This window comes from Struthio camelus, chromosome 4 (genome assembly GCF_040807025.1).
Source record: "Struthio camelus isolate bStrCam1 chromosome 4, bStrCam1.hap1, whole genome shotgun sequence".
In the NCBI taxonomy this organism is placed as follows: Eukaryota; Metazoa; Chordata; class Aves; order Struthioniformes; family Struthionidae; genus Struthio; species Struthio camelus.
The window spans coordinates 33,523,668-33,548,705 of record NC_090945.1 but is presented as its reverse complement, the minus strand read 5'-3'; the positions used below and the strand labels follow the sequence as shown (position 1 = coordinate 33,548,705).

The 25,038-nt window shown below is 37.8% G+C and overlaps 1 protein-coding gene across 10 annotated transcripts in view; it reads left to right on the top strand.

Moving 5' to 3' along the window:
• Positions 1-25,038, top strand: part of INPP4B (inositol polyphosphate-4-phosphatase type II B) — a 325,541-nt gene that overhangs the window by 283,704 nt on the left and 16,799 nt on the right. For 9 of the 10 annotated variants that reach the window (XM_068942137.1, XM_068942132.1, XM_009689286.2 and 6 more), the window contains 2 exons: positions 1,813-1,925; positions 6,602-6,756. In XM_068942137.1, coding sequence (XP_068798238.1) covers positions 1,813-1,925; positions 6,602-6,756 — 268 coding nt within the window. Of the gene's footprint in view, positions 1-1,812; positions 1,926-6,601; positions 6,757-20,800; positions 21,163-25,038 lie in introns of those variants that run through there. The other variant, XM_068942138.1, reaches the window with a different exon arrangement.

Below are 25,038 nucleotides of genomic sequence, written 5' to 3'. Positions count from 1 at the left end.
CAGCAATGTCACTCTTGCAAGGTGTTGTCCCATGCATGCAAGGTTTCGAAAGCCTGCAAGCAAGTACAGGTTTTCTTCTTTAGGATCGTAATGCAGGTAGCAGTGCATCAACACAAAGTCTATGAGTCTGTTTTGTACTGCCAGGCTTCCTCCCCCGATATTAATCTATGAGAATGATCTGACAGTTTAATACTGCTTTGTGATGCAAGCAATTTAAGCAGTCACATCCAGTCAAGAGGCAACTTATTTTGGCAATATTATATATTAAGAGAATCTTGCTTTACCTATGCTGAAATCATCTCTCTCAGAAATGATGGATTTTTCTCCTGTGAAATGAAATAAAACTACTTTGAAGCAGTAAAATGTTTACGTGGTGAAACACTCTCATAACCTGGAAGCAGCTTTTTAGAGTACTCATTGTATACTATGTTTTACAGAAATAGACACAGGGTAAGTATAATAGCCTTATAGGTTATGATGTATCTCTATATGGTCTATGTTATCTAATTGTATAATCAGGAATTATAATATGCAGATGAAAGTTTTCATTAAAATTATTGAACAGCTAGTTTTAAGTAACTTTTCTGTAATTTTTTTTTTTTGGTAGTACAATATACCATATGGGTGAGGCAATTTAGACATTTTTAGTATAGTTCTTTTTGTGTATTTTTACATTACTTCTCACTATGAATCATGGTTAAGGGAAGTTACAGCATTCATTATAGGTAAAAGATGAAAGTCTACAGATTTAAAACAAAACAAAACAAAACAAAACCCATCGTTCCAGCTGTGATCAGGTTAAGATAAGGTTTTTTTGACTGGCATTGTAGTGGTTGTTTAATTTTTATTCTCTGAGCTGAACACAATCCTTAGATCATATTATTTTTAAACTATTTTTTTGGGTTTTTGATCAAACAGCTGACTTTTTCTTAATGTAGAAAAAGGATGCTTTAATAGATTTGGTTTAATTTAGCTTCAGTTGGTTGTAAGAGATTATTATTTTTTTTCCTATGTGTGAGATAACTATTAATAAATTTCTTTCTACTTCACTATCATAAGAAGAAATCATTCTGAAAGACTGATTTTGGTTGTTTCTACTGATTTTTCAGTACCAATGACAACAGAGATAATACTAAAAACAAAACCCTCCTATGTATACACAAAGCAGAAGAGCCAGTTAAGTTGAATTGCTCCTGAATTCCTTTTAGACATGTATGATAAAAATTCAGATTGTCTGCCAAACCCAGGGCAAGTAGGGTACCCGGGCTTTTGAGTAAACCTGAAATTATTTTATAATTCAAAACTAAAGCCCTTTTCATTTCAGGCTGAGTGATATCCTTTGTTAGATTTTTTTTGGGGGGGGGGGGGGTGTTCAGTGCTGTTTAGCCTTCCTGTAAATTTACATTATTTTATGAACTAAAACATTGTTTTAAAACAGAGTGAGATGTTTCCTTTTTGAAAACAAAGCAAAATATTTTGACTGTAAAATTAAAAAAAAACCATCAAAACAGCTCTTTATACAGTCCAATATTTCTCTACTCACTTCCAATAAATGCCTATAACAGTTGATGAACAGAGCTAGAACAAAAATTTGATTTTCTCCCTCCATTTAAAAGATGAGGCTTTATCTTCCTTGGGGAGTCCTTAGGGAGAGCAACCCTATACTCAGACACAAGATTTGCTTATTCCCTATATAGGCCAGTGCTTTCTATCCTGTATTCCAAAATGAGGCTCTAAGTGATAGAGCAGTCCTTTAACAAGGAAGTCCTTTAGTCTGTACAATCTTCTCATTGAGTGTTTTTTTCTTTTCAGGCCTACCGCATTTTCAAGAACAAAATGACTTAAAGGGTTTACTAGAAAACCTTCATCAAAACATCCAGGCCAAAAAGAGAAAGAATGTAGAAATCATGTGGTTGGCTGCAACGGTAAGCTCCCTTATTTTAAATACTTCCACATGATCTGTTAATTTTCATGTGCCTTATGATATTGTAATAGATGTGTAATAGATAATGTAATAGATCACAAATCTATTGTGATAGATTTTTAAGAATATTTTGGAAAGCTCGACCACGCAAGTAGATGGATACGCTGAAATGGCTCGCTAACCTTTCCATTCTGATTGCCCCTTCATCCCACTCATGAATGTCTCTTTTTCCTACGTTTAAATTACAGAAATTGTCTTTGTCTTATTTTTGTAACTAGTAAGAACTGGCCAAAATTTAAAAAAGAGCCTATCTGTTTTCCCTTGCTTTGTTCATCTGATTTCAGTGCAGAATGCCTCAGCAACCTGACAGAAGAATTATTTGAGGCAAAGTTTTGTAAGGAACAGTACGTGGGACTCGCAGAATTACCGTAGGAGGATTTAGGCTGGAAGGGACCTTTGGCGGTTGTCTGATCCCACTCCCTGCTCCAAGGAGGGCTACTTCAACACTCCATCGTGTTGCTCAAGGCTGTGTCTGGTTGAGTTTTGAGTACCGCCATGGATGGAGGTTGCACGACCTCTCTGGCAGCCTGCTCCACTGCATAGCCACCCTTGCTGAGATTTATTCCTCTTCCTTATATCCATTCAAACTCTTTATATTTCCCTGGCTGCAAGTTGCAGCCATTGCTTCTCACCCTTTTGCTGTGCACTTGCAAATAGTCTGCATGCGTCCTCTCGGACCACCTGTCAGGCAGATTCCCAGCAGCCTCCCCTTCTCCCAGCACAAGGGACCGAGCTCCCTGTGCCTCTCCCGCCTGTGGCAGGTGCCTGCTCCCAGCCCTGCTGCTGTCTCTCCAGCGGGCGTGCTCCGGTTTGCTGACCTCTCTCCAGGACCGAGGGGCTAACTGTTGGGCGCAGCGCTCCAGCCGTGGCCTCGCTGGGGCTGGTTGCAAGGTAGTAATCACTGCCCTTGTCTCACTGGTAATGCAGCCCCAGTGGCCGCTAGCCTTTGGGGCGGCAAGGGCCCGCTGCGCGCCCGGAGCACTGTCCGCTCCACCGTCGCCCTGGGCCCTTTGCTGCGGAGGCTGTATGCAGCCGGTCACCCCGGCTGGGACTGCTGTGGGGGGCTGTTCTGCCCCAGGTGCAGGATTTTGCACTAGTCTTGATGAGATTCATACGGGGTGGTTTCTGTTATGTGTGTTTTTTAATTAACAGAATCTACACTTAGTTACAGGAGTCTTTTCATGCGTGTGAGGGACAGAACCGATTCCTTAGATAGCCAAGCATAGCTATAAAGATATCAACTCATATGAGAGACACTGTGCAGTATTCAGTTACAGTAATTAACTTCTTGTCTAAATTTAAATCCATTCTGTGGCGATATAAACTTCAGTTACTCAAAACAACTTGTTTGTATTTTTTTAGTGTCCATAAAGCCCCAGGGTATGATGCAAGAAATGATCACTTGTTCTGGCTTTTGTTTAATATTACCACATTTGACTCTTATAATTTTATGTAATTGAAGTCCTTGGCTCTTATAAATAAGTGTCTAATATCATTAGTACAACCCCTTTTAGTAAATAGCACTTTGTTTTTCTCTGGCCAGTGTCACCATGACAGCCACTCCGAAGGCAGTGACTGCAACATAAAATCAGTTAGCTATGTAATGGGCAAAAATTCAGATGCAGAGAAGACGCAAATGGAAGAAGTTTATTAATGCATAACATTTACTTGGCTTTATTCACATTATTCTTTTTACTTCCCAGTTCTGTGTCATTGCACATATGCGTAAAAATATACAGATGTTCGAAGAGCTCTAGCTTTTTAGGAATGTGAAATTCAACAAGGTAATTGCCTTGGATTTAGAAAACTACCTTTGGTTTCTCTGTGGAATTATACCCATTTATGTAAGCAGAGATTTGGGCCTTTGGTATCTGCAGAAATTGAAATGTAAGACCTTCTGTTCTGGAGAATTTTCAAATGCATATACCCTTCAAGGTGAATAAATATTGTAGGCAAAAGATAAATAAAATTCTGCATAGCTTTCATTAACACTGTGGACAATAAAATATTAATTGTCATATTATGAAGAAGAGTCTTTGTATTAATAATGCTGTTACAATTATTAATGTTATAAATGTTATATATTATTAATACCAGTTTGCATTGTGGTCGGTAAATATGATCACGTGCTATTGTAGTATAAATCTGTTCTGGGTAAAAATATAAGCTTTCTTCCACAGTACCAGTTCTTCAATTACCATGAAACATTGCTTTTCAAAGAAGTAAAAATAAATCAATATAGGATACTGTAAAATAAGCTGCAAAGAATATGACAGAATTTACTTAATCTGTAGATATAGAAAGTTGTCATCTACCATCCATTCAGCTTTTATGAAAATAATTTCATGGGTTAAAAAAAAAAGTTCTTTTGACATATAACTATTTCAGATTTTTCCTTCACTGTATTGTATTTCTCTTATGTTACCTTACTTCAAGCTAACATTCAGCAATGAGTGTTTCTGGACCCTTTGAGATGCATACTGCTATACGATGCTGTTTTTATATATTGGAAAGGCATTATTCCCAGGGTATCAATGTGTTATTGCAGTACATGTACATGGATGCACGTATGCCTGGACGTGCATATGTATGCACACCTATGTGTAGTCCCTGTTACAATGGGAGTGTGAGAATACATCTACATTTACCAAGTCACCTCTGTCGCAAAATAATATCATAAACATTTCTTATTCTAAATATAACAGGACAGAGATTATTAATAGACTATAAAACACAAGAGTGTATCTCTCTCTTATGTTATCTAAGATAATTTTATTGATAATGAGGGTATCTGTAACCATCTGATCCCTTTTAGAAACCTATTAAAATCTTGAATTTGGTGTTATCTTATGGTACTGCATATTATGATGTCTGTGGATCCCTTTAACTACGCAGTCTGCAAAAATATTTCACTTCATGAGTTTTAAATCTGTTGTGTTTTTATTTCCGAAGGTGGTCCCTTGATCTAATGTCTTGTATCAAGAGAAATTATCAGAATATTGATTTGTTCTTGTTTGATTCTGTGTTGTTTTATATGTGTCTATCACCTCCTCTTTAAACTTAATCACAGTCATAACCATTTAAATCTCTTTTCATATGAGAGAATTTCTAAGAGTCTAATAAATGTTTTGTCTGACTTCCCCTATATCCTAAATATATTTGAGGGATGAAGTGAGCAAAATTGAGGATAAAATTCAAGCTGGAGAATTTTGTCAGCTGTGTGTTCTGATATCGCTATAGGTTTGGTATTGTCTCTTATTAGATTTCTTGAGCACCTGCTCATTGTGTTTGCCCATTTACTTTGTTTAACTGCTGTTCTTTATTGAACTGAGTTATTCTGAGCATTTATCTGAGCCAGCCTTATTAGGCTGACCTAGATTTCTCCGTAAATCAGAAGCTAAGTGTTTCCAAATTTGTTTATTTAATTTAACAGACTGTATTCCATTTAACCCACTTAAAAATGATTGAGCCGTTTGTGCTGAATTTAAATGCAAAACAAGCTCTCCAGCCTGCGGGTATGGTCATTGGCTTGTTGCGCCTAGAGGTTCTGCTCAGTTCAAAACTGATTCTTACTAGCCAGCACTTTATTTGCATGTTATCAGCCAAGATTTGGGATTTAGTCTCCCCCTGCCCTATCAGAGGCCATGATCCATCCAAGAAAACTACCTGTTCCCTTTATAATTTTGTCAAAATATTCAATGAAAGTAGGTATTCCGTGGCATCCATTTGTGTTAAGCTTCGCTTGTTCTGGCTCGCACATTGAACGATTTAGCTGTTGAAAGAAGGAATGCATGTAAATTCAATACATAGATAGATGTGCCTCAATCCATATGCTCATGAGAAATTACTCCTCTGCATTCACGAGTAGGAGCTAACACAGACTTTTCAATTAAGTTTTAATTGAAAGAGGTGTTTGTCAGAGAAAGTGGGGGAAAAATACTGAACTTCTCATTTGAAATTCTAGGCTAGCACAAATACTTTTTCACGTTTAGAAAGTTGGATGCTCTAGTTTGGTAAGTAGTGCTAAGTGCAGACATTGTAATGACTTGCTTAACAGGCTTAGGACTAGGAATAGTACCCTTTTTTTGTTTGGTCCTCTGTGAATTTCTTACTTTACTTGGGGAAAAAAAGTTGATCCCTTCTGTGGTGCACAGAACAGGGCTGTCCTTTGCAAGCTGCTTGGTCACTTGACCTCATACAGAACCTGTTCCTTAGAAGTCCAAGGATAAAACATGTGCACATCAGGCTTGGCTTGCTGATTAAAACCCTTAAAGATCTACTTTTAAGATGTGTAATTTGGATGAAAAGGGCTATAGATTAGTAACTGTAGTCTTCTGGTACTGCTGCATCAGGCCAGCATGGGCATAATCCTTAAACAGAAAAATCACATGGCAGAGCTAGTAACTGATTTAGCTGCAAAGACTCGCATGTTGGCACCTTAATGATTCTGCTCTGAATTCCTGTGTGTTAATAGCAATTTTTTTTCTCGAGAAATGTTGTTGTTCTCTGTAGACATCCTCTGTGATTGTAAAAGCCATAGGATTTTCATGGTCTGCTAGTGCATAGAGAAGACAAGGCATGACAAGAGCAATCCTTTGACTTCTGCCTGTGTTACAGATTTGCCGCAAGCTGAACGGGATCCGTTTCACCTGTTGTAAAAGTGCCAAAGACAGGACATCCATGTCGGTGACGCTTGAGCAGTGCTCCATCTTGAGGGATGAGCATCAGCTTCACAAAGACTTCTTTATTCGGGCGCTGGATTGCATGAGAAGGTACGTGTGCTTGGAGGTTATGCTGTGTCCTTTACCTTTTTAACTAAATGGGGAACTACAGGACAGAAGTGCCTACCACAAGTTGCAAATGTACGATAGGCCCCAGCCTTGACTTACCAGAGAACTGACCGCTGCAGAGGGTCAGCTAGTGACTCACTTTTGTGTGCAAGGTCTTTATAACTGCATGTTTTATCATCAATGAATAGCTTCTGAAATTTATATGTGAGACTGCATAAAAAGACAGGCTACTGACCATAGATTTTGATCATGGCAAATAGTGGTTATTTTAACAATTTCCTAGTCTTTCATAAGGCTTACAATGTTAAGTCCACATTCCATTTTTGAACTGCTTAACTGCTCGTTAAAACATTTGTATAAAATTTATACAAATACTGTGAAAGCAAAATAAACATTTGTTGCAGTTGGCAATTCTCATTAACTCATCTTTTTAAAAATAAAAGGAACAACAAAGCAGGTTTGGAGTGATGGTGGTTGCCCTAATATTTGATTAAAATCTTCAATTTAAAAACATTATTTACGTTCCATTCTAAGTTACAAGTATGCAGAAATTGAGATTGAAGTAATCAGGAATGTGTCATTAAAAGGTATACAGATTTTTGATTATCTGAATCTTTGGTGAATGAAAAGAATTAAGTAAACCATTTTTGATCATAAAATGAATCCAGGTGCTATCTTCTCTAAATAAACTGTTTCATTATTGGCTTTACTGAATACTGCATTGTACATTTGATAAATTTTTTTAAAATGCTTCTGCATCATTTAAATAATATATGACAAAAGTCACTGCAAGACTGACAAAAAAAAATTCTGGTCAGCCTTCAAAGAAATAATTAAAACATATCTTTCACTTATGTGAAATACATGACTTGATTGTATGTCAGATTTGCAAAGATCATATCTGAGTAACACAGTCATGTTTCAAGTCTGTAACTGATACATTTTGACCTTAACACTTAATATTCTCAGGTTAGGTGTTTAATGTTTTGATTAATCTGTAGGTATTGCACTTGTAGAGTCCACTTGTCTTTAGGCAAAGATACTTCTAAAGAAAAAAAGTTAATATTACAAAAATAATTGAGCAGAAAACTGTGATCGGTTAGAAACATAGTTGGTTTGAAAGTTGATAGCGTAGTGTGATGTATTAAACTGAGGTGGTATCATTTTGTATATATCATTAACTTGCATAAAACCCTTAGTCTCCGCAATATTTCAATGAGCGAATGACTCTTGTGTGCAGTCTTTCATGACTACATGTTTTATCATTAACGAAAAATATCTGAGTTTTGTGTTGAGTCCCATTTGTGTTGGCATTTCAAATGTTTTTTTCTTTTATGTCTCCGATAAATACGAGAGTTTGCAACTTGCAGTAAATTACCAGCTACAAGTAAATTAAATATATAAAATACAGCATTATGTAGAAGAATAATACTGAATTGGAAAAGTTTCACAGATATAAACCTGATTTTAAAAAAAGAAAAAAAGAACCTGATATTTGTACAAATTAACTTGTTAGTCAAGAAGTGTTGTAGGTTTTTTGCAGACGAAAATGTAAGGGGCTTTGAGTGCTTTTTTATCACGCAATTGATCTGAAGGCTGAGATGATTAACACATTAGTCATATTTGCAGGTAACACTAAATTGGAGTCGCAAAAGAAGAGAGAAAAGCCCAGCAAAGCTGGAGAATACTTATAAATGAGTAGATAGATATCTAAGGTTGAAGCAATGTTGCAAAAATGTCAATTTTATGGTTTTGCTGTAGTTGTGAATAGAGAAAACCTTTATCCTGTTAATATCCTGTAAATGTATTTGAAATAGCCTTCAACCGAAGTTGCCGCTATGTTGAGCGGAAGGGAATTATTTTGACTTGAGTGTTAAAATTATCTGAGATTTAAAGCAAGGACCTTGCAAGCAGTGGCTATAACATCCAAAATTCACCTGTGTCATCAGGATAAAAAAATAAATAAATGTTTTGCCTATGCTAGTGCCTATCTGTGCTGCATTGTGCACACCACTGGAGGTTTAAAGGAGGGCAGCAAACTTATTTCTTCTCATGAGCTGGTGAATTAAAGCCCAAAACTTAAGAATAGAGTAAATACGTCAAACGGGGATCCATAGTACTTAACTGTAGTAGTGACATTGAGAGTTGTGTAGCCAGTTTTGTCTATCTGAACTTCTAGAAGAACGTTTCTAAGAGGTGTCTTCAGGCTTGGTCAACTTTGTTCTCATATTTGTTTTTATATCTTTGGTGTTACCGACATTCAGCAGGGACGGTTTTCTTCTTCACCCTGGCGTGGTCCGTGAGGCAGCCAAGGCTTTCCTCTCTGTTTCATCCTCTCCCCTCTGAGTGGCACAGCAGGGACCCGGCAACCAGGGTCTCTTGTTGGGGGCAGATGAAGAAGGTGAACTGCAGGGAAAAGCAATTTGGGAGAGCAAACTGGGAAGGAAAGTAGAGCCAGGCCAACAGAGAAGAAAAAAGCCATATTTTTCACAGGAGGGGATGTAGTGGCCTTTTAACTAAATCTCTTTCATTTCATTTGAGGAAAGTTTGGCAGCTGTGTTTTTGAGGTTTGTCTGAATAAGGTCAATGGAGTTGTTTGTTACTGTTGTGATGCTTGCCTGTTTATCCTTTCCTCGTATTTGAGTATGAAGTATTTGAGAACGTATTTATTATTTAAAATGTTCAGTTGTACATTTCTGTGCTGTTCAATAACTGCTTCTAGAAGCTTTTAGAATGGTTTTTGCTTCTAAAAAACTATTTTGCTTCAAGAGCAGATAGAGGAAAAGCTTTGCTCTCCTTTCACTTTACAGTTTGAGCATTTTCCGCTGATGAATCTTCTCTAGATCACTTTGTTAAACTCTGTCAATCGAATCCCTTTATGATGATTGTCACAAATCACTTTTAAGCCTTTCACAAGAAACAGTAGACAAGAAAAATTCCATTTTAACATCCAGAATCCTAACAGACTGGATTGATCTTGGAAAGGCTTCTTTCAAGAGTTAACAGTAGGAGATAGAAACTGCTGTGAAACAAAGTGAGTTGTAAAAGTAAATGGAGATTCAAAAGCAGCCTTTATCAGAAATGCCATGATTTTGAGAAGGAAAATTAAAAGGTGCCTGTGTAGCTTTAAAGCCTCTTTTTTCTTACCAGTGCTGACACGGCCTGAGCAGCCGTAGTAGAAGGGAGGCCCATACTAACAAGTTTGTGCTTTCTTGCTGCCAGGAGAGGTTTGGTGGTGATGCTGGACTTCTGTGTGCTACTGCTTTCTGACTTCACTCATATCCTCGTAGGCCTTCCAATTTTGAGGCTGCCAGAGGTGGTTTCACATCTTCCAGTTTTTGTTTGGCTCTTGTGTACGTTGCATGGCGTCGTTCTGGGAAATACTGCTAGTAGGTTTTATTTAATGGATTAGTTTGCAAGCAGAATTAGTCCCTTGTAGTGATTAAACTGTATGATGTTTATCACTGCTTTCAGCGGGAAGGGGGAAGGTTTCTAAAGAAACAACAAAAAATCCGCTCTGCAAAAATCCTTCCATTAGCTGTTTTTCTAGCTTATGAAAAATGTGGTGAATGATGATAGGTATTCAAGCTTTATTGCTTACAAATATGTAAAATAGGATTTTGTCTCCTGGGTATAACTCTAGGCATTACGTTGCTTTAACTGAGATGTACGTACAAATAGGAGCGTTCATTCCATAAATAATTCTGCATATTATAGTATGTGTCTGTGACTTCCATTGATCTTAGTGACATAGTGCAGAATGAGGAGAATCATTATATTTTTCCTTCTGTATCCTGTGCTTGCAATGCACATCATGCGTAAATCATATTTCTAATGTTGCTGCCACATTCAAATGAAGCAATCTTCTTTTCTTTTCTTCATTCACCAACAGGTGAATATTTCTTGTCATGCAGTGTCAGCTATATTCTAAGAGACAGCAGAGAGACAAAAGTGATTTATCTGAATTCATTGCAGAATCTCTTATATGATTCCGCGTAGCTTCCTTAGAATTGGCCACTGCTTGAGAAAGACTGGATCCTGGGAGGCAGAGCGCTATTGGACAATTTTGTAAAATTCCTTTGATTTTCCTGTTTGAGTCTGTTAAATGTTAGTTTTTCCTTGACTGGGTTTCAGTGATAGGGCCCATTTTGGAGGCCTTACAGAGTAACCTGAGAATCGCCTGTATTTTGAGCATGTTTCCAATAAAGTCTTAAAAGTAAAAACAAACAAAGGAACAAATCCAGTCTATAGTGAAGCCTCCAGGCTTTCAGTCCCATCATCATTCTTAGCAGGATACAATACCTGTCAAATGTTTCAGACAGTGAATACAAAATTTGATTCAACGCAGGACACAGCGTTTTCACTTGAAATACTGGTCAGGGATATTTCAGATAAATTGCCTATCAAAAAGCTGACTAAAGCACGAGTGCAAAGAATGAATGGTGTGGGCAACAACGTGCAGGCTTTTGATGGCCCAATTATGAAGCCAATCACTCCTTTTTTAAAGAGCTGTTTGAGGGCATCATTTCTTAAAGATCACCAGTATAATAAATTCATTCAAAAATGTTTGAGTTTAGAAGGAAGGACAGCTGCAAAAGCTCTTTCTCCCGGATGATCTGGACAGAATCCGTAGATCCAGGCGTAGAGAGACTGTGGACTTGGAAGGGTTCATGAAGGGTCCTAAAACAACCAACCTGGTGTCATGATTGCTACACAGACTGGGAAGCAGGAGCAAAGTGACAGGAGGAGAGGCACAGGCTCCGTTTGCAAATCTTTCTTTCCCTTTCTGTCCCCTCTCAGGTTTCCCCCTGTCCCTGCAAGCTTGTGGTCACAGATGCAGCATGCACGGGAGGTCACACAGGAGGGGCAGCACGTGCCCTCCTCAGACCTGACCTTTCCTGTCTTTTTTGTCTAAGGGCCCTAGCTCAGGGTAAACACCACATAACAGGGGCACTTTTCTCTGATTCTATGTTTCTTTAGAAATGTAACATTTATTTTTGAGGTAAAAACTTCAGGCAAAAAGATCTACATTACTGAATCTAGTGAAAGGGGCGTCGCAGGAAGTAAAAGCAAGGTCCAGTTTGGTGTATTCAGACAACCATTAATTTTTTTTCCAAAACCAAACTACTATTTTTTAATAGCAAGTATGCATTGCATCTGACAGAAGAAAGAAGAGAAAATGAGGGGAGAGATGGTAATAAAATGTAATAAGAATCACTGCAATTTGACTCTATGTTGGACTACTTAGAATAAAGGTTTATTTTTGAGCATCCTTCTGGAAGAAGGAGGAGAATTGCTGACAACCACTGCAGACACAATATCAAATGGTAGCTTGAACAGGCTGTGTTATTTCTAGGGTTTTCTAATGTAACTGCTTGATTTCCCAAACTTCATTTTTATAATGTGTTTTTAAAGCAATTTTCTTTTTTCTTTCTTTTTTTTTTTTTTTTTTTTTTTTAAGTCTTAAAAAAAGACTTAAACCCAAACACACTTAATCATTTGTACCATAACAAATTCAGGCAGGTCATCAGTGGGGTTCAGACTTCTGCATGGGCAAATCAAGTAAGTGAAACTGGTAGTTGTTTTATCATACAGTGTGACACATTTTGTCTATGTTTCATAGACCAGGGTCAGATGTCTAAGCCTACGTTTTGCTGGAGAATGTTCTCTAACTGTTACAGAAGTTTCATTTCTCCTATACCTCGCTCCTTCAACTTCTTTGCAGCTCTGATTTCAAACTTCCTTCTGATCAACATCACATCACGGTCCCCATGCTGAGCTTGAGAACCTTCTCATAGCGCTTCCTCATTTTCACCAGACTACTGCTTGAATATTTCCCTCTGGTCACTTCTCACTCCTCTGTGGTGCGTGTGGTTGCCTTTGCCCTTCTGCTCTCCTTCAGAGCCCAGGCACTGGCATCAGTAACAGCACTGAGAGAACAATGGAGATGGTCGCCCTGACTTGTTTATTGCAGCAGTCGTCATCTGCCAAGGAGAACAATAGCAAGGAAAAGTCTTGCCTGGTCCCTTGACCCGGATGATGTTTAGCCTAGATTGAATCCTCAAAGTGCATACCTGCTGAATTTTAACAGGTCTCTGTTAGGAAAAGCTGATTTGAGATCCTTGCAGGAGCAGGCTTTGGCAATAGTTAGATCACTCATACCTTTATTAGCTTGGTGAATGATATAAAATCCTGCTCTTCAACGTGGAGGTGCTAGTAATTGTCCAGGAACTGCTGTTTTGTTTTGTTTTCTTTAAGTGACGTTATAGGTTTGAGTTTTAACCATCCAAAATGAATGAGCGATCCAAAGTAGAATCTTAATGGAAAGCATTGCCTAGCCTTAACTACAGATGCCTTTCCTATGTCACCTATAGTAATATTCTTGGGTTAATCAGTTGGCGGGGGGGAGGGGGAGAGAGAAAGAAAAACAATAAAAACTTTAACCCCCCTTTACAAGGAATATCTAAAGATGTGACGTAGGCCACCTCACTGAAGCCACCTCACTTAAATATTCAGCATGTAGTCAACTAGTATTTCTAAAATAAGTGCTTACGTTTCCTGTCAGTTCGTGGAGGGAAGGAAGTACCATTAGCAATACCTTTTGTCTTTAAATTTTGACAGCAGAGTTAGGTGGGGGAGTCTTTGTAATGCACCTACTTCTTCTTTGCTGATTATGGAGGGAATCTGGGTTCGTATTTCAGGAAGACTGGGAAAACCTGAAGGTAGATTTTTTTAACTACTGACTTTTAAAACATATTTACAGTGTGTTAGAGAAAAACTGTTCCCTTTCCATTGAAAGAGAAAACGTTTGGCCAGGATGGGTAGTTTTCAGCTTTATGGCAATGAGGAGGGAAAAAAAAAAAAAGTTTCCTGTGATCTTTATGCTGAAGGGAGTTCTGGCTGCTTGACTGAGCATGTGCATGATATACTTCTCCAAAGGAGAACCAGATTTCATGGAACTCTGATTAAGAAAACCTCAAACCTTGTTGTTCAGCTCTGATTTTTACTTTTTTTTTCCTCTCCCACTGAGATATCGGTGTATTGGCACGGTAAATGATCTGTTACCTAGCGCATTTAATATCCGTACTTAATGGTAGATTGTGCTAGTGCCGTATTTTGACCCAAATGAGTGTGTAGGGAATTGAACTATAACTTCCTTCTCCCAGAATATTTTACTTATTCAGTATAGACAGTGAAAAAGGTACATAATTAATCACCAGGTAAACACTGTGATCATTCAGTTTTCAGTGTAAAAACAAACAAAAAACCCCAACAACTTACCCAATGTACTTTTAGTACCACAATCTGTGTCTAGATCTTAAAAGATGCATCATTTGTTAGTACAACAGTGAATTTAAATACTGCATTAATGATGATTAATTAAAAAAGGAAAAGGAAAGCACTTATACTATTTACACTTCTAAAAACTCCCTTTTATATGAGATGCTTCTGTCACTGTTGTCACAAATAGATTACAGACAGTTGTTTTCCTGGACTTCAACTGCCATGATTAGGCAAATCCAACACATTACCAGTCAGATTAGCTTGAAATACTGCTTTGTGTTCATTTTTAATATCCTTCATTTTTAAGATGAAGTCTGTGGAAGACTTCATTAACTGTCTTTTCATATATGGTACTTTAGCTCTATACCACTGTTTATTTGGAACTTCCACAAGACTGAGTCTTACTTGCAATTCAAAATTAGATGCATTTTACTTGCCAGAATAATTAATACTAGGTTTCTTTCTATTATATTTCACTTCCATTACGATTTCTCTGAGAAGGTGGGTAGGAAAAGTCCTGCATGAATATTTATTATCTGTTAAAACTCCATGAGCCACAGCTGAATTACCCTGGCTTTGACCATGCACAGCTGAAGCTCTCATGAAAAGCAGCACTGCCAAGCATAAAATTCAGATAAGAAAGGAGCAGGAAATGAGAAGAAGTAGTGGGTAGTGATAGTATACAGTATCCGGTTAAAATTATCATGGTTTCAATCTCTGCAAGAATTTGTCTGCCTCTAAAACTATATTATTCTCAGAATAATGTAATTATGGGCAGGGAGAACCAGCAACTTCCTCCCTGCATTCCCACCCATGTACAAGCTCTGGAAAAGTACACAATACAGAAAAGAGTAATGACTAGTAGTTGTTCTGGAAAGGCTGTTTTGTAATAGAAGATTCCATATTTCTTTAGGAGAAAGATGATGCAGTGTCAGGCTACAGCTGTAGTTGGCATATGTAGACAACACAGACAATAGGGAAATGTTTTAGGTCTATTTTTGCTCTCATTTTAGGCTCCCTTTATCCCTTCATCCAACTTAGTTTTCTCTCCAGGAGTAGTCCCCACTCAAGCAATCATCCTATTCTTCTCATCCAGCGTCCTTGTTCCAAATTTCTTCCACCTGTAAGTTTTCTGCTTTTCTTTGTATTTTCTTTCTTTCAGTCTGCAGCTCTACTTCCTCTTCCCAGCCAGTGCTTCCCTGTTCCTTTCTCTCCTGGTATGATCCTGGTATCACCTTGGTATGATGGTTTTGGAAACTCCTTTGACAGCAGGCATTGCTCAGCATATTCATGATGAGTTTTAGCAGTGGTTTCTTAAATGCAGCCTCATTGTTACAGCAACTACTGGAAGATTTTCACTGGTTTATCACATTGTGCCTAGCAGCAACAAGTTTCTCGGAGTTTCCTTGCAGTAGAACGCCTAGCAGCTGTTTTGCACTAGGGTAACGAGAGGAGTTCCCATTTGGACAATTATTTACTTATTGTAGATTTCCTACTTCCATGATGTTATCTCTAGGTGGCTGGAAGTACACACAGTTAAGAGAGCCAGCAGTGTTATATTGCTGTCCTGTTCTTTTGAGCACTCAGAAATGAACTCAGGAGATTGTTTTGGGAACTTGCACTCTTAATACCCTGAGCATTGATTATAATCCACAGGAATAGGAAGTATGTGTTTATAAGGAAGTTAATGCAAAGGAAAGGTGAAATCTTCCCAAGACTCACAGCCAAATCACTCCACACTTGACTCCTACAAGTATAATAGCTAAAATGGTTTCTGCAATCCTAGAGTTTAGAGAAGGTGTAGTAGTATTGTGATTCAGAATATACCTGATGCCCAAATCACTGGGCACGGGCATGCATCTGCAGTGCTGTATATCGTGCCCTGCTTTGAGCTTACTTTTGTGCCATCTCATCCTCTCTCCCCAGCCAGGATGTTGCCACTTGTTTTCATCTTCTTAAAGCAGTGGGGGCCTGCACTTGGCTTTTCTCTCCAACTGGAGACACCCTCAGTGCCCCAGGAAGGCACCAGGACAGAGTGTCTACATGTGCAGGGTCCTTGGATCCCAGAGAGAAAAGAGGGGTCAGCCACACTCAGCCTCTCACAGACCAGGGAGATCAGAGGCTGCGAAGGAAACTGCTGCTCCCTGTAGAGTCTGTCATAGTATGAAATATTTTGGATATAGGACCTAGTCTTCTAGTTAGAATAGAGGTTAATGAGGCAAGAGAGCGATCCATCCACTTCTGTAGTCTGAAGCTTCGCTTACTCCTCTATAAAATGTTTCAGAGTATTGTGATACTAGGTGGTATCATTGGTCTTTTTTGAATCATTTATTGTAGCCTTTTTTGTTGTTATTTCTTAAAGGGGAAAATAGAACTTTGGAGTAATTTGATAACATTTGAAATATTAACTTCTGTAATTTTAATGCAAGTATTGTTAGCTGCAGGACTAAATCTAGCTTTCAATACTGACAAGAGGTAGTGAAGAAATATGAGCTCAGATTTGTAACTCTCTTTAGTGGTTTGAAGTTTTCTGTATTCTTTAATGGCTTATAGACTTTCTTGGGAAATGATTGTCTGAGGCCCAGCTGAATCTTTCCCACAACTGTGCATTTGGAAGAAATCTCTTTCCGTTCCTGCCCCGCTCATTCATCATGTAGGTTTTCTGATAGATAAATTTCAAACTCATGCTACAGCCTTCTCCTTTTAAAATGTCTCTCCTCAGCTTGGCTGCCTATTTCTTAAAACTGGTGAGAGCACAATAATCTCTGAGGTTCTTATCCCTCATTTTAGCTGGACTCAGTCAACATGCCCAAAGATTGTTGTGGTACGTAGATGCATCTTCCTTCCCCTCACACCAAGCACAAACATGTAAACTTTGTTTCTACAGAAATAGAAGCTAAAAAGGCATCAGCTGGTTATTAGCAGCAGCAGTTGAGTGAACTAAACCTTGCTTTAAAAAAAAAACCACACCAACAAAAAAACCCAACAAAACAGCCATAGATCCTCCTCAGGCAACACTCAGCATTGTTAGAGAGGAGGAACTTGTTTAGATTCTTTAAAAAATGGATTAAGAAGTAATCTGCTCCTATATTTGCATATATTTTTAAGAAAGATCTTGTTCTAGGATCATCTGATTTATTTCTTGTCTGAACTGGCAGGTTTGAAGAAAATGTATTATTCCTGTCAAAATAGTGTTTTGTTTCATATGCATTTTGCAAAAATCACTGCTCCAAAGTTGTTGATTTTTATTTAAATCCCTTTATAACTCATTCACGACTGTTGACTGTGGAGCATCTAGAGAATAGAAAGTAATCAGCAACAGAAAGGTTTGCTGAGGAACTTCCAGCAAATTACCTAATGTTTTTGTGGTAGACAGAAGATGGGAGAGTCCACAGTAGGTTGTTGTGGGATTTCATTAGTTGTACATTTCAGCCAGGAAATAAAAACCAACCCGTTTAGTATTGTTTGTTTTAGTTCACTTAGCTGAACCCCAACTGGCATGATTTTTTTTTCTAAGTCTATTTCATGAAATAAAATAGCTGTTACACTGAATGCCTTAGGAAAGCTAATAAAAATGGCTAGCTGGGACCCTGTCAAAAACATTATTAGTTGGTTTTGAAATGATGAGAGAGAATAGCATCACAATTTTAAAAGACAAACAGTTAAGATAATATCTCATTCTCAAGGGCGCGTGAACTGCTTCTTGTATTCTAGAAGAGTGTTTTGTTTGTAACAGTTTAGAATATTTATTAATGAGTTTTCTAAAAGTCTTTATGACATGTTCACTATAACCACTGTTTCAACTTTTTCTGTTGTCATCAGTATGCACTTAAAACATGCTCTTTATCTTACTTCTATATTGCTGCTGGTTTATGTTGCTAGATTCTTTCAACATCTCCTCTTTCCCTTAAGTATCCTATAACTTGGATTTGTTTCCTGAAAGAAATATAAAATTGTTTAATACCGTATTAACTTGTATCCTGTTCTCTGCCTTTCCATTTATGTAGCGACTACTAACAGGGTAAGCTGCATATGTACTAAATATCTTTCATTTAATCGCTAGTTAAATATAGTAAGAGTAGGATGCCCCGGCCAAGAGCCGAGATGTCAGCAGATAGGCAAACACCGTTTTCTGTCAAACGTTCTTGACTTAAAATGTTTATAACTGACAGGAAAAGGGTGAGATAAAGGAAACGCACTTGTATCTTTTTCATATTTCACCTGGAGAAAGTTGGTGAAGACATGTCAAGACATTAACTCGTGACCACACAGACCTTTCCTTTGTTGGAAATTGAATTTGGTTATACTTCAGCTATACCTCTTAAACTAAAGCCTCTTCTCATCAGCTAGCTTGTTTTCACAGAGCTGCAAAATTGTATTGCTGTCCTCGAATGTGCAATATAAATGTTTATAAGCTTCATTCCCTGACTGACCTTTGCTGCTCTACACACTGATTACTGTTTTCTCCGCTCCCTTTTGTTACTTGGGTTCATGCTAATATAAGGAGATCAGGGTGCTGACCGCATGGTTGAAGGCTCTTTACCTCCTGGGCACCGGTGTGTATACCCGGGCGAGTGTTGGCAGATAGTCCTCCCTCAACATAATACTACAGAAAGTCTTATCTTGCACTCTTATGTTGCTGCCCAGGGGAGAAAGTTGCTCCCTGTGCCCTCTTTCTCTGTAAGAATTTTTTATTGCAATGTCATTCTCTGCAAATTTGTAGGCAGTTGCTTTAAATATGATTTGACGTTTCTGTTACACAAGCTAACGTAGTTTGCTACATGAAGATGCTACTTGAATTCATCCTGAAAGCGAATTAGTACATGTGCTGTTTATTTTTCCCTTCAGTGTGCTACAGAAGTAGCCCAAGAGGTGCTGTCTCATAGATGGGTATTCATTTTATTTCTGTAAAATTATTTTTCTCCAGTTATGCTCTTGTTTCATTGCATAGGATACTCTCTTGCATTCTCATTGTAACTTCCTTCCTTTTGCTATTTATGAAGGGAAGATTACATTGCATCATGAAGCCCTTACCACGGATATGGCCTTATGCTTCAGGCTTACGTTGCTCTGTGGAAATAATATTTTTTCATGAGCAAGGCTATTGCCTATCTGGCTATAATTTGTAGCTCTAGTAGACTAAAATTTGGTTGATTATTTTGCTGTTTAAAGAGTGTTGAAATCACCTTTTGCTAGTGCGTTAATGAGGCAACATTGTGTACAGTAAGCTTTGACTTCCTAAGTATGCTGGTTTGTATGGTAATAGCCGTATAACAACATACCCACGCATAATTCAAAGAAAATGGGAGATTATAGGAAGTGGTACGTTTTGTTTTGTCACAGGTTGCTTTATTATGTGACCTAATGAAATGAATTTTCAAAAATAGTTCACATACTTAAAAATATTTCTACAAGGCATGTACAAGACAGTTTTTAGAGAACTTTTTCTGTATCACCATGATTTCTGTTTTGCATTCATGGACTGACAATTAAAACCTCATTAAAAGACTTCAGACCTTCATGACTGCATTTCCCTGTAGCTTTATTATCTTCAGATGAAAATACTTGTAGATGAAGATTTTACTGAGGCAGAAGGGCTGGAAAATTCAGTGACTTTCTGTATATAGTTTTGTGATATAGCTATTGCTCTTGGCGTTTCAGGGAAGATACTGAAACTTGAGAGTATTAGCACTTCAAATCAGACAGTTTTCACAGGTAAGAGGATGCTGAACAAACACAGCACAGTAGTCCAGAAAGGCTTCTTAGTCTGAGATGATTTTTTTGAGATTATTTTGTGGCCGAGGTCTCTTGAATTCAATGTTTTCAGTCCCAAAGGCAATCATTCTCCCTATTGTCACAAAGAATCCTCCTCTGTGCAGCACAATAGGGAAAACAAAACTAACTTCAGTCTTGGATTAATTCCCAGATGAAACTTGAAATGAGGCTATAATGAACTTGAACTCACAGTTTTGATCATCTCCTGCATGCTTATGCAAGTGCTGAGATACAGTACGGGTATTTTCCAGGCATGGCTCTGTTCTGAGAGTGTTCCCCTCTTGAGCAGATTTAAAAACTGAAAGTTTCTGCTTTGCCTGTTGTTGAAGTGAATATAGGAAGATCACTGAGAATTCAATTTTGTGTTTTAGGTTTGAATCAGACCTACATAAATAAATATTCAAAAGAAGAAAATATAATCTGCATGACTAACATGATGCGATAAGTCTAGGAAATAATGAGTGAATCCAAAGACTCTGATCATGAAACAGAATGATAAACCAGTGGATTAAAATCCACTTGGGAAGCCAAATTTTCACAAACGTGTTTTACAATCCCAGTGGTACAATCCAGTCAGCACAGTGGTGGTAACAGCTGCTGTCTCCACCAAATTCTTTGAATTTGGCCACATGTGTTTTCCAAAATACTTGTTTGTGCCACATACATTAGATATACTCAGTGAATATACACATCCTTCACCTGATATAAACTAATACAGCTCTAGCAAAGTGAAAGGAACTATGCCAACAAATACTGACTAAAAATCAGCCATCAGAAAGAGGTTTCCAGTGGGCCGTTTTCTGTCCCCTCCTCCAAGCAGCCGTAGCAACCCTATTGCAAGAGCAGAAGGGAATGCAGATCTTTGAGGCCATGATCGATCCGTTCTGGCCCGTCTGTTCTCCACAAACGGTCCATGCAGTTTGTTAAGTTGAAACGTTTCCTCTTTCCATGCATTTGGCTTTTCTAGGCACAAGATGAGGTAACAAACCTTCCCGACTGTGGCTTTTTGTAACGTGGACTTCGCTGAGCTCCATGGTTATATCCAGATGGAGTAATGAGCCCACACTGAGTTAGCAGAAGTCAAATGACCTTTTCTCAGGCAGGATCAGCACCTGCTATTATGGTGAGCTGTTTTATGCAAATACTACCACTTTGTTACTATTGCATTACAAAATGCATTACGCATCCAATTTCCATTGTAAATGAAGCAGTGTATTACCTCAATAGCTACTTTTGAAGCTGTCTGCAACTTAGAACACAGATGCTAAAACTAATGGAACTAAATGAACCTCCTCTGAATAGTAATACTTCAATAGAGCAGTGTTTTTAGTAGTTTTATTATTATTATAAAGTTTATTAAATGAAATACCTATTACAATGGAGAGAAAGTCAAATGACCTTTTATGGCAAAAATAAAAACTTTTAAATTGCTATACAATCCATTGGGCATGGAATGCCAAAAGAGAAATAAAAAGCATTTAGTCTTGTTGCAAAGCTTAATGTTCTGTGCCGTGTTGTAACATAACCCAAACCAGGCAATTGCGTGCTCATAAATCTTTTATTTAATTCTCATTACAGAGAAAAATCAGGGCTGTCCTTTAAAAACAATCTTTAGTCAGATGAGCCTGAAAGTCTATGCTGTTAGCCGTCCTGTTCAACAATATTTATGGTGCTGGAAATAATATCTGAGGCGAGTGTGGTTCAGGCTGCTAGAACATTATAGCTTGACTCTGATGATGTAGTAAGACAAGAGGATGAATTGAAACATATGATCTTATATTTGGCAGAAGTAGTTAATTCAAATAATGATGTCTCATGTATATGTAATTGAGTGCAATGCAAACTGTGAATTAATGGTGAATTAATGATGCTTGAGGGGAAAGATGCTTTCTCATCATGTGCACCATTGTTATCTGTGCCCTTTTTGGCTAAAGATATGGCCTGCTTTGGCCTTGTACTCCAGCCACTTTTAGGTTTATTTCATTTTCTTCTCTGATATTTGTTTCCTGTCTTAGCATTTAGCATTGTTTCCTATCTTGCATTTTGTTATTACTTTGTTCTTTTTTTTCATATCTCTGACAAATGAAGTCAGTACACCCCATGTTATTGCAAGGGATGGTATTACCTTCGCAGGAAGGCTGTGAAGTTTAAGCTGATGATTAAAATCCTAATTTATTTTCTTGATTTAGAATGTATTTCCTTTACATCATTCTTCAAGGTTTTATATTAGAATTATTTTGGTGGTTTATGTGGTTTTGGTTTTGAATGCATGAGTGTTGACTGAAGGAGGGAGGGAACTGCAAGTTAGATCAAAACCCTCTAAAGGGTTTATGTCAATTGCTGTTGGATCGCTCCAAGCAGTCTTCACAGAGCTGATATCTTGTTCGTGCCTTGAGAACTATGTGAAGAAGGAAGTCTGGGCATATAGAGAAGGAATAATGACTAAGCTGAGGGAGTAGGCGATGTTATGCGTTTAGCAGGTGATACAGTGGTAGCCCTGTGCATGGGCTAGAGATTATAAAGCTATGTAAAGATGAGGGAAAAAACACTGGGTGATTAGCCATTGGAGAAATCTTATCCCAAAGCCTCCTCTTGAAAATACTCATAATCAAGCTGTTTCTATCATAAAACTTTAGGCATTTATCATTTGAATATCTTAAGTTAAGTGTTTATGCTCCCTATATGCACATTAGAGAATGGTAACTGCCTAATTTAGAGGCTCTGAATCCTGCTGTGGATGTTCTGCAGACATATGGGAAGTCGAGGCTGCTAAATTTGGCACCTAAAGACTTTTGATGCTTCAGGTTGAGGAACAGACAACGTGTCAACCTTTGAAAGATTTGGACTAGATCTTGGAAGTGTGTTTTTTTTTTTTTTTTTGTTATCCTACTGAACAACTGATGGTAAAATAATGGTCGGATGTCAAAGTTTGGAATGGGGGAGATTTTAGTAGCATCAGCACGCTAAGCTGTAGCGTTTTAAGCATAAATATAGCACCAGACGCTAATATATTTGTCATTGTGAGGCTAGAGAAACTAAGAGGTGTTATAAATAACTGGTAAAAAAAAGTACACTATTAAATTGCTGTGTAACCTGAAGTCACGGAAATATTCTGGCTGCTTCCTTTATTTATCTGCTTATGTCCTGTGATATTTATCTGCTTATGTCCACATGTGCCTAGTGCATGTTTTGGTATCTTGGAGTAGAAGTCTATTTTTGTTAGTTTGCCTCTTTATTTTATAGAGAGCAGTAGTCATTAATAAGTGTACTTAAAGTGCCATTATCTTAAATTGCTATTTATATATATATATTGGTGCCTAACTTTAAAATTTGACAGCTCTTCCAGATGCCTAGTTACTCTAGCCTAAATGATTTTGGGAACACTGTGGATTCTTGCAAATATTTACCTGTTATAGGTATATGTGTAGAGAAGTTTTTTTTCAAAATACTCTTTGGTGTATAGTAAATGTTATTCTGATTTTTCTGCTTATGTGATTTGATGTGTTTATTTCTGGAAGAACTTACTTGTAGCTAGTTTTCCTTAGTAAGTAGCCCAGTATTATTGTGGAAATAAAAGTTATGCAGCTAATTATTTGACTGAATGAATGGGAGGAAGGGGAAGCTTTCTAAATAAAATATCACCTCTTTAGGGAAACAAATGTTTGATAGATAACTTTCCCTTGCCCTCAGGTTTTCTGTTACTTCTTTGGTTGTAAATAATTATACTGAGCTCAAAACAGAGAACAACATTATTAGCCAATGTGTAAGTGTTATTTTTTCCACTGAAATTTGCATTAGCTGTGAGCGATTCCAGCTTAGGATGGATTATCATGTTTGAATATTTCTACAACATTCTGCAGGTTTTTCATTACTGTGTACCATACTGAGGGAAAATGTCACTTACCATTTCATGCACCAAAATAGTCTGTCTGCACTGATATACATACCTGTTTGACAAGCACAATCGCTGGCCTGCGCTCACATGCCTTTAGCTTTGTTTGAATCACTTATTTGCTATCCCTAAATGTTCACGCTAAGAACAAAACTGAACAAAAATAACTTAGGGCATTTCTGCTAATTGTTTGCTTTAACCATGTTGTAAGAGACTGAGATTATTATTAATCTAGTTGTACAAAACAGTGCACAAGCCAGCTGTACAGCCTGTGTATATTAATGAGATAACAAGAGAAGCCTGTAGCTAAGCAGTGATAATTTTTGAAAATTACTTTTGCTGTTTAATTTCAGCTTTGGCATTTTATTGATTGTATTTAAGCTGTCAGTAGCAGCACATTAACAGCACATTACAGAATTTATTTTTTTAACTAACTCAGGATTAAATAGTAATAAAATGAGACAAGCGTGATTCCCACATCCTTTGCATGTGTTAGCTGGGCTGTGGTGAGATGCTGTGAAGCTCTGGTTTAGTTTTTAGTAAAGGCTAATTAAGAAAAAAACAGTGAAGAGTGGCTCAGTGTGGGTGGTTTGCTTTTTTTGTGGTGTGTGTGTGTGTTGCATACCTGTCTATATATTGTGTTCCTGAGAGAGGATAATTTAAACAGTTTAAAAGTCTTGGTCTTTGCTGTGTTCTGACCAGTGTACTAAGTATATATTAAAGAGGGAAATTGTTTAGTGTCTGGAAGCCTGCACGTGCTGTGCCACAGCCATAGAAGCATAGGATTAACAAAATAAAAGGAGACCAACAACCTGCTTAGGCTGGAGTAGGTGGATGCACTTTCTCATAGTTCATTGACTGCGAGTGGATACCATAAAGGACTATGAATGCTGACACGTCTCGCAGGGCCCCAAAGGGCAGTATCATTCCCAGTAAGGTTAACGTGAGATAAGTTACAAGATAATTGAAGGTTGTTAGCATTTCTTAAAAATGAAAAGGGAAGCAGAATTCCTCAAGACCTGCCATTGTAATGGGCATTTGTGGAGCTGAAGTGTTTCTGATTAACAACCTGGGTGTTATTTGGCTAGACTTCAGATTTTTCTGTTTGATCTCCTGGACTGTGACTCACTGTTATTCAAGGTAAATACTCTAAGGATGTGAAGGAGTCTCATTGTTTTTCTCAGACTCATTAAAGAAAACTCATCCAGGTTAGGACACCACAGTCTTCAGCTATCACGATGGCCAAGTGCACAAACATGACTAGAAACACAAACAACGCCGGGGATAATGCATCTCAGACTTTGCTGGATAGG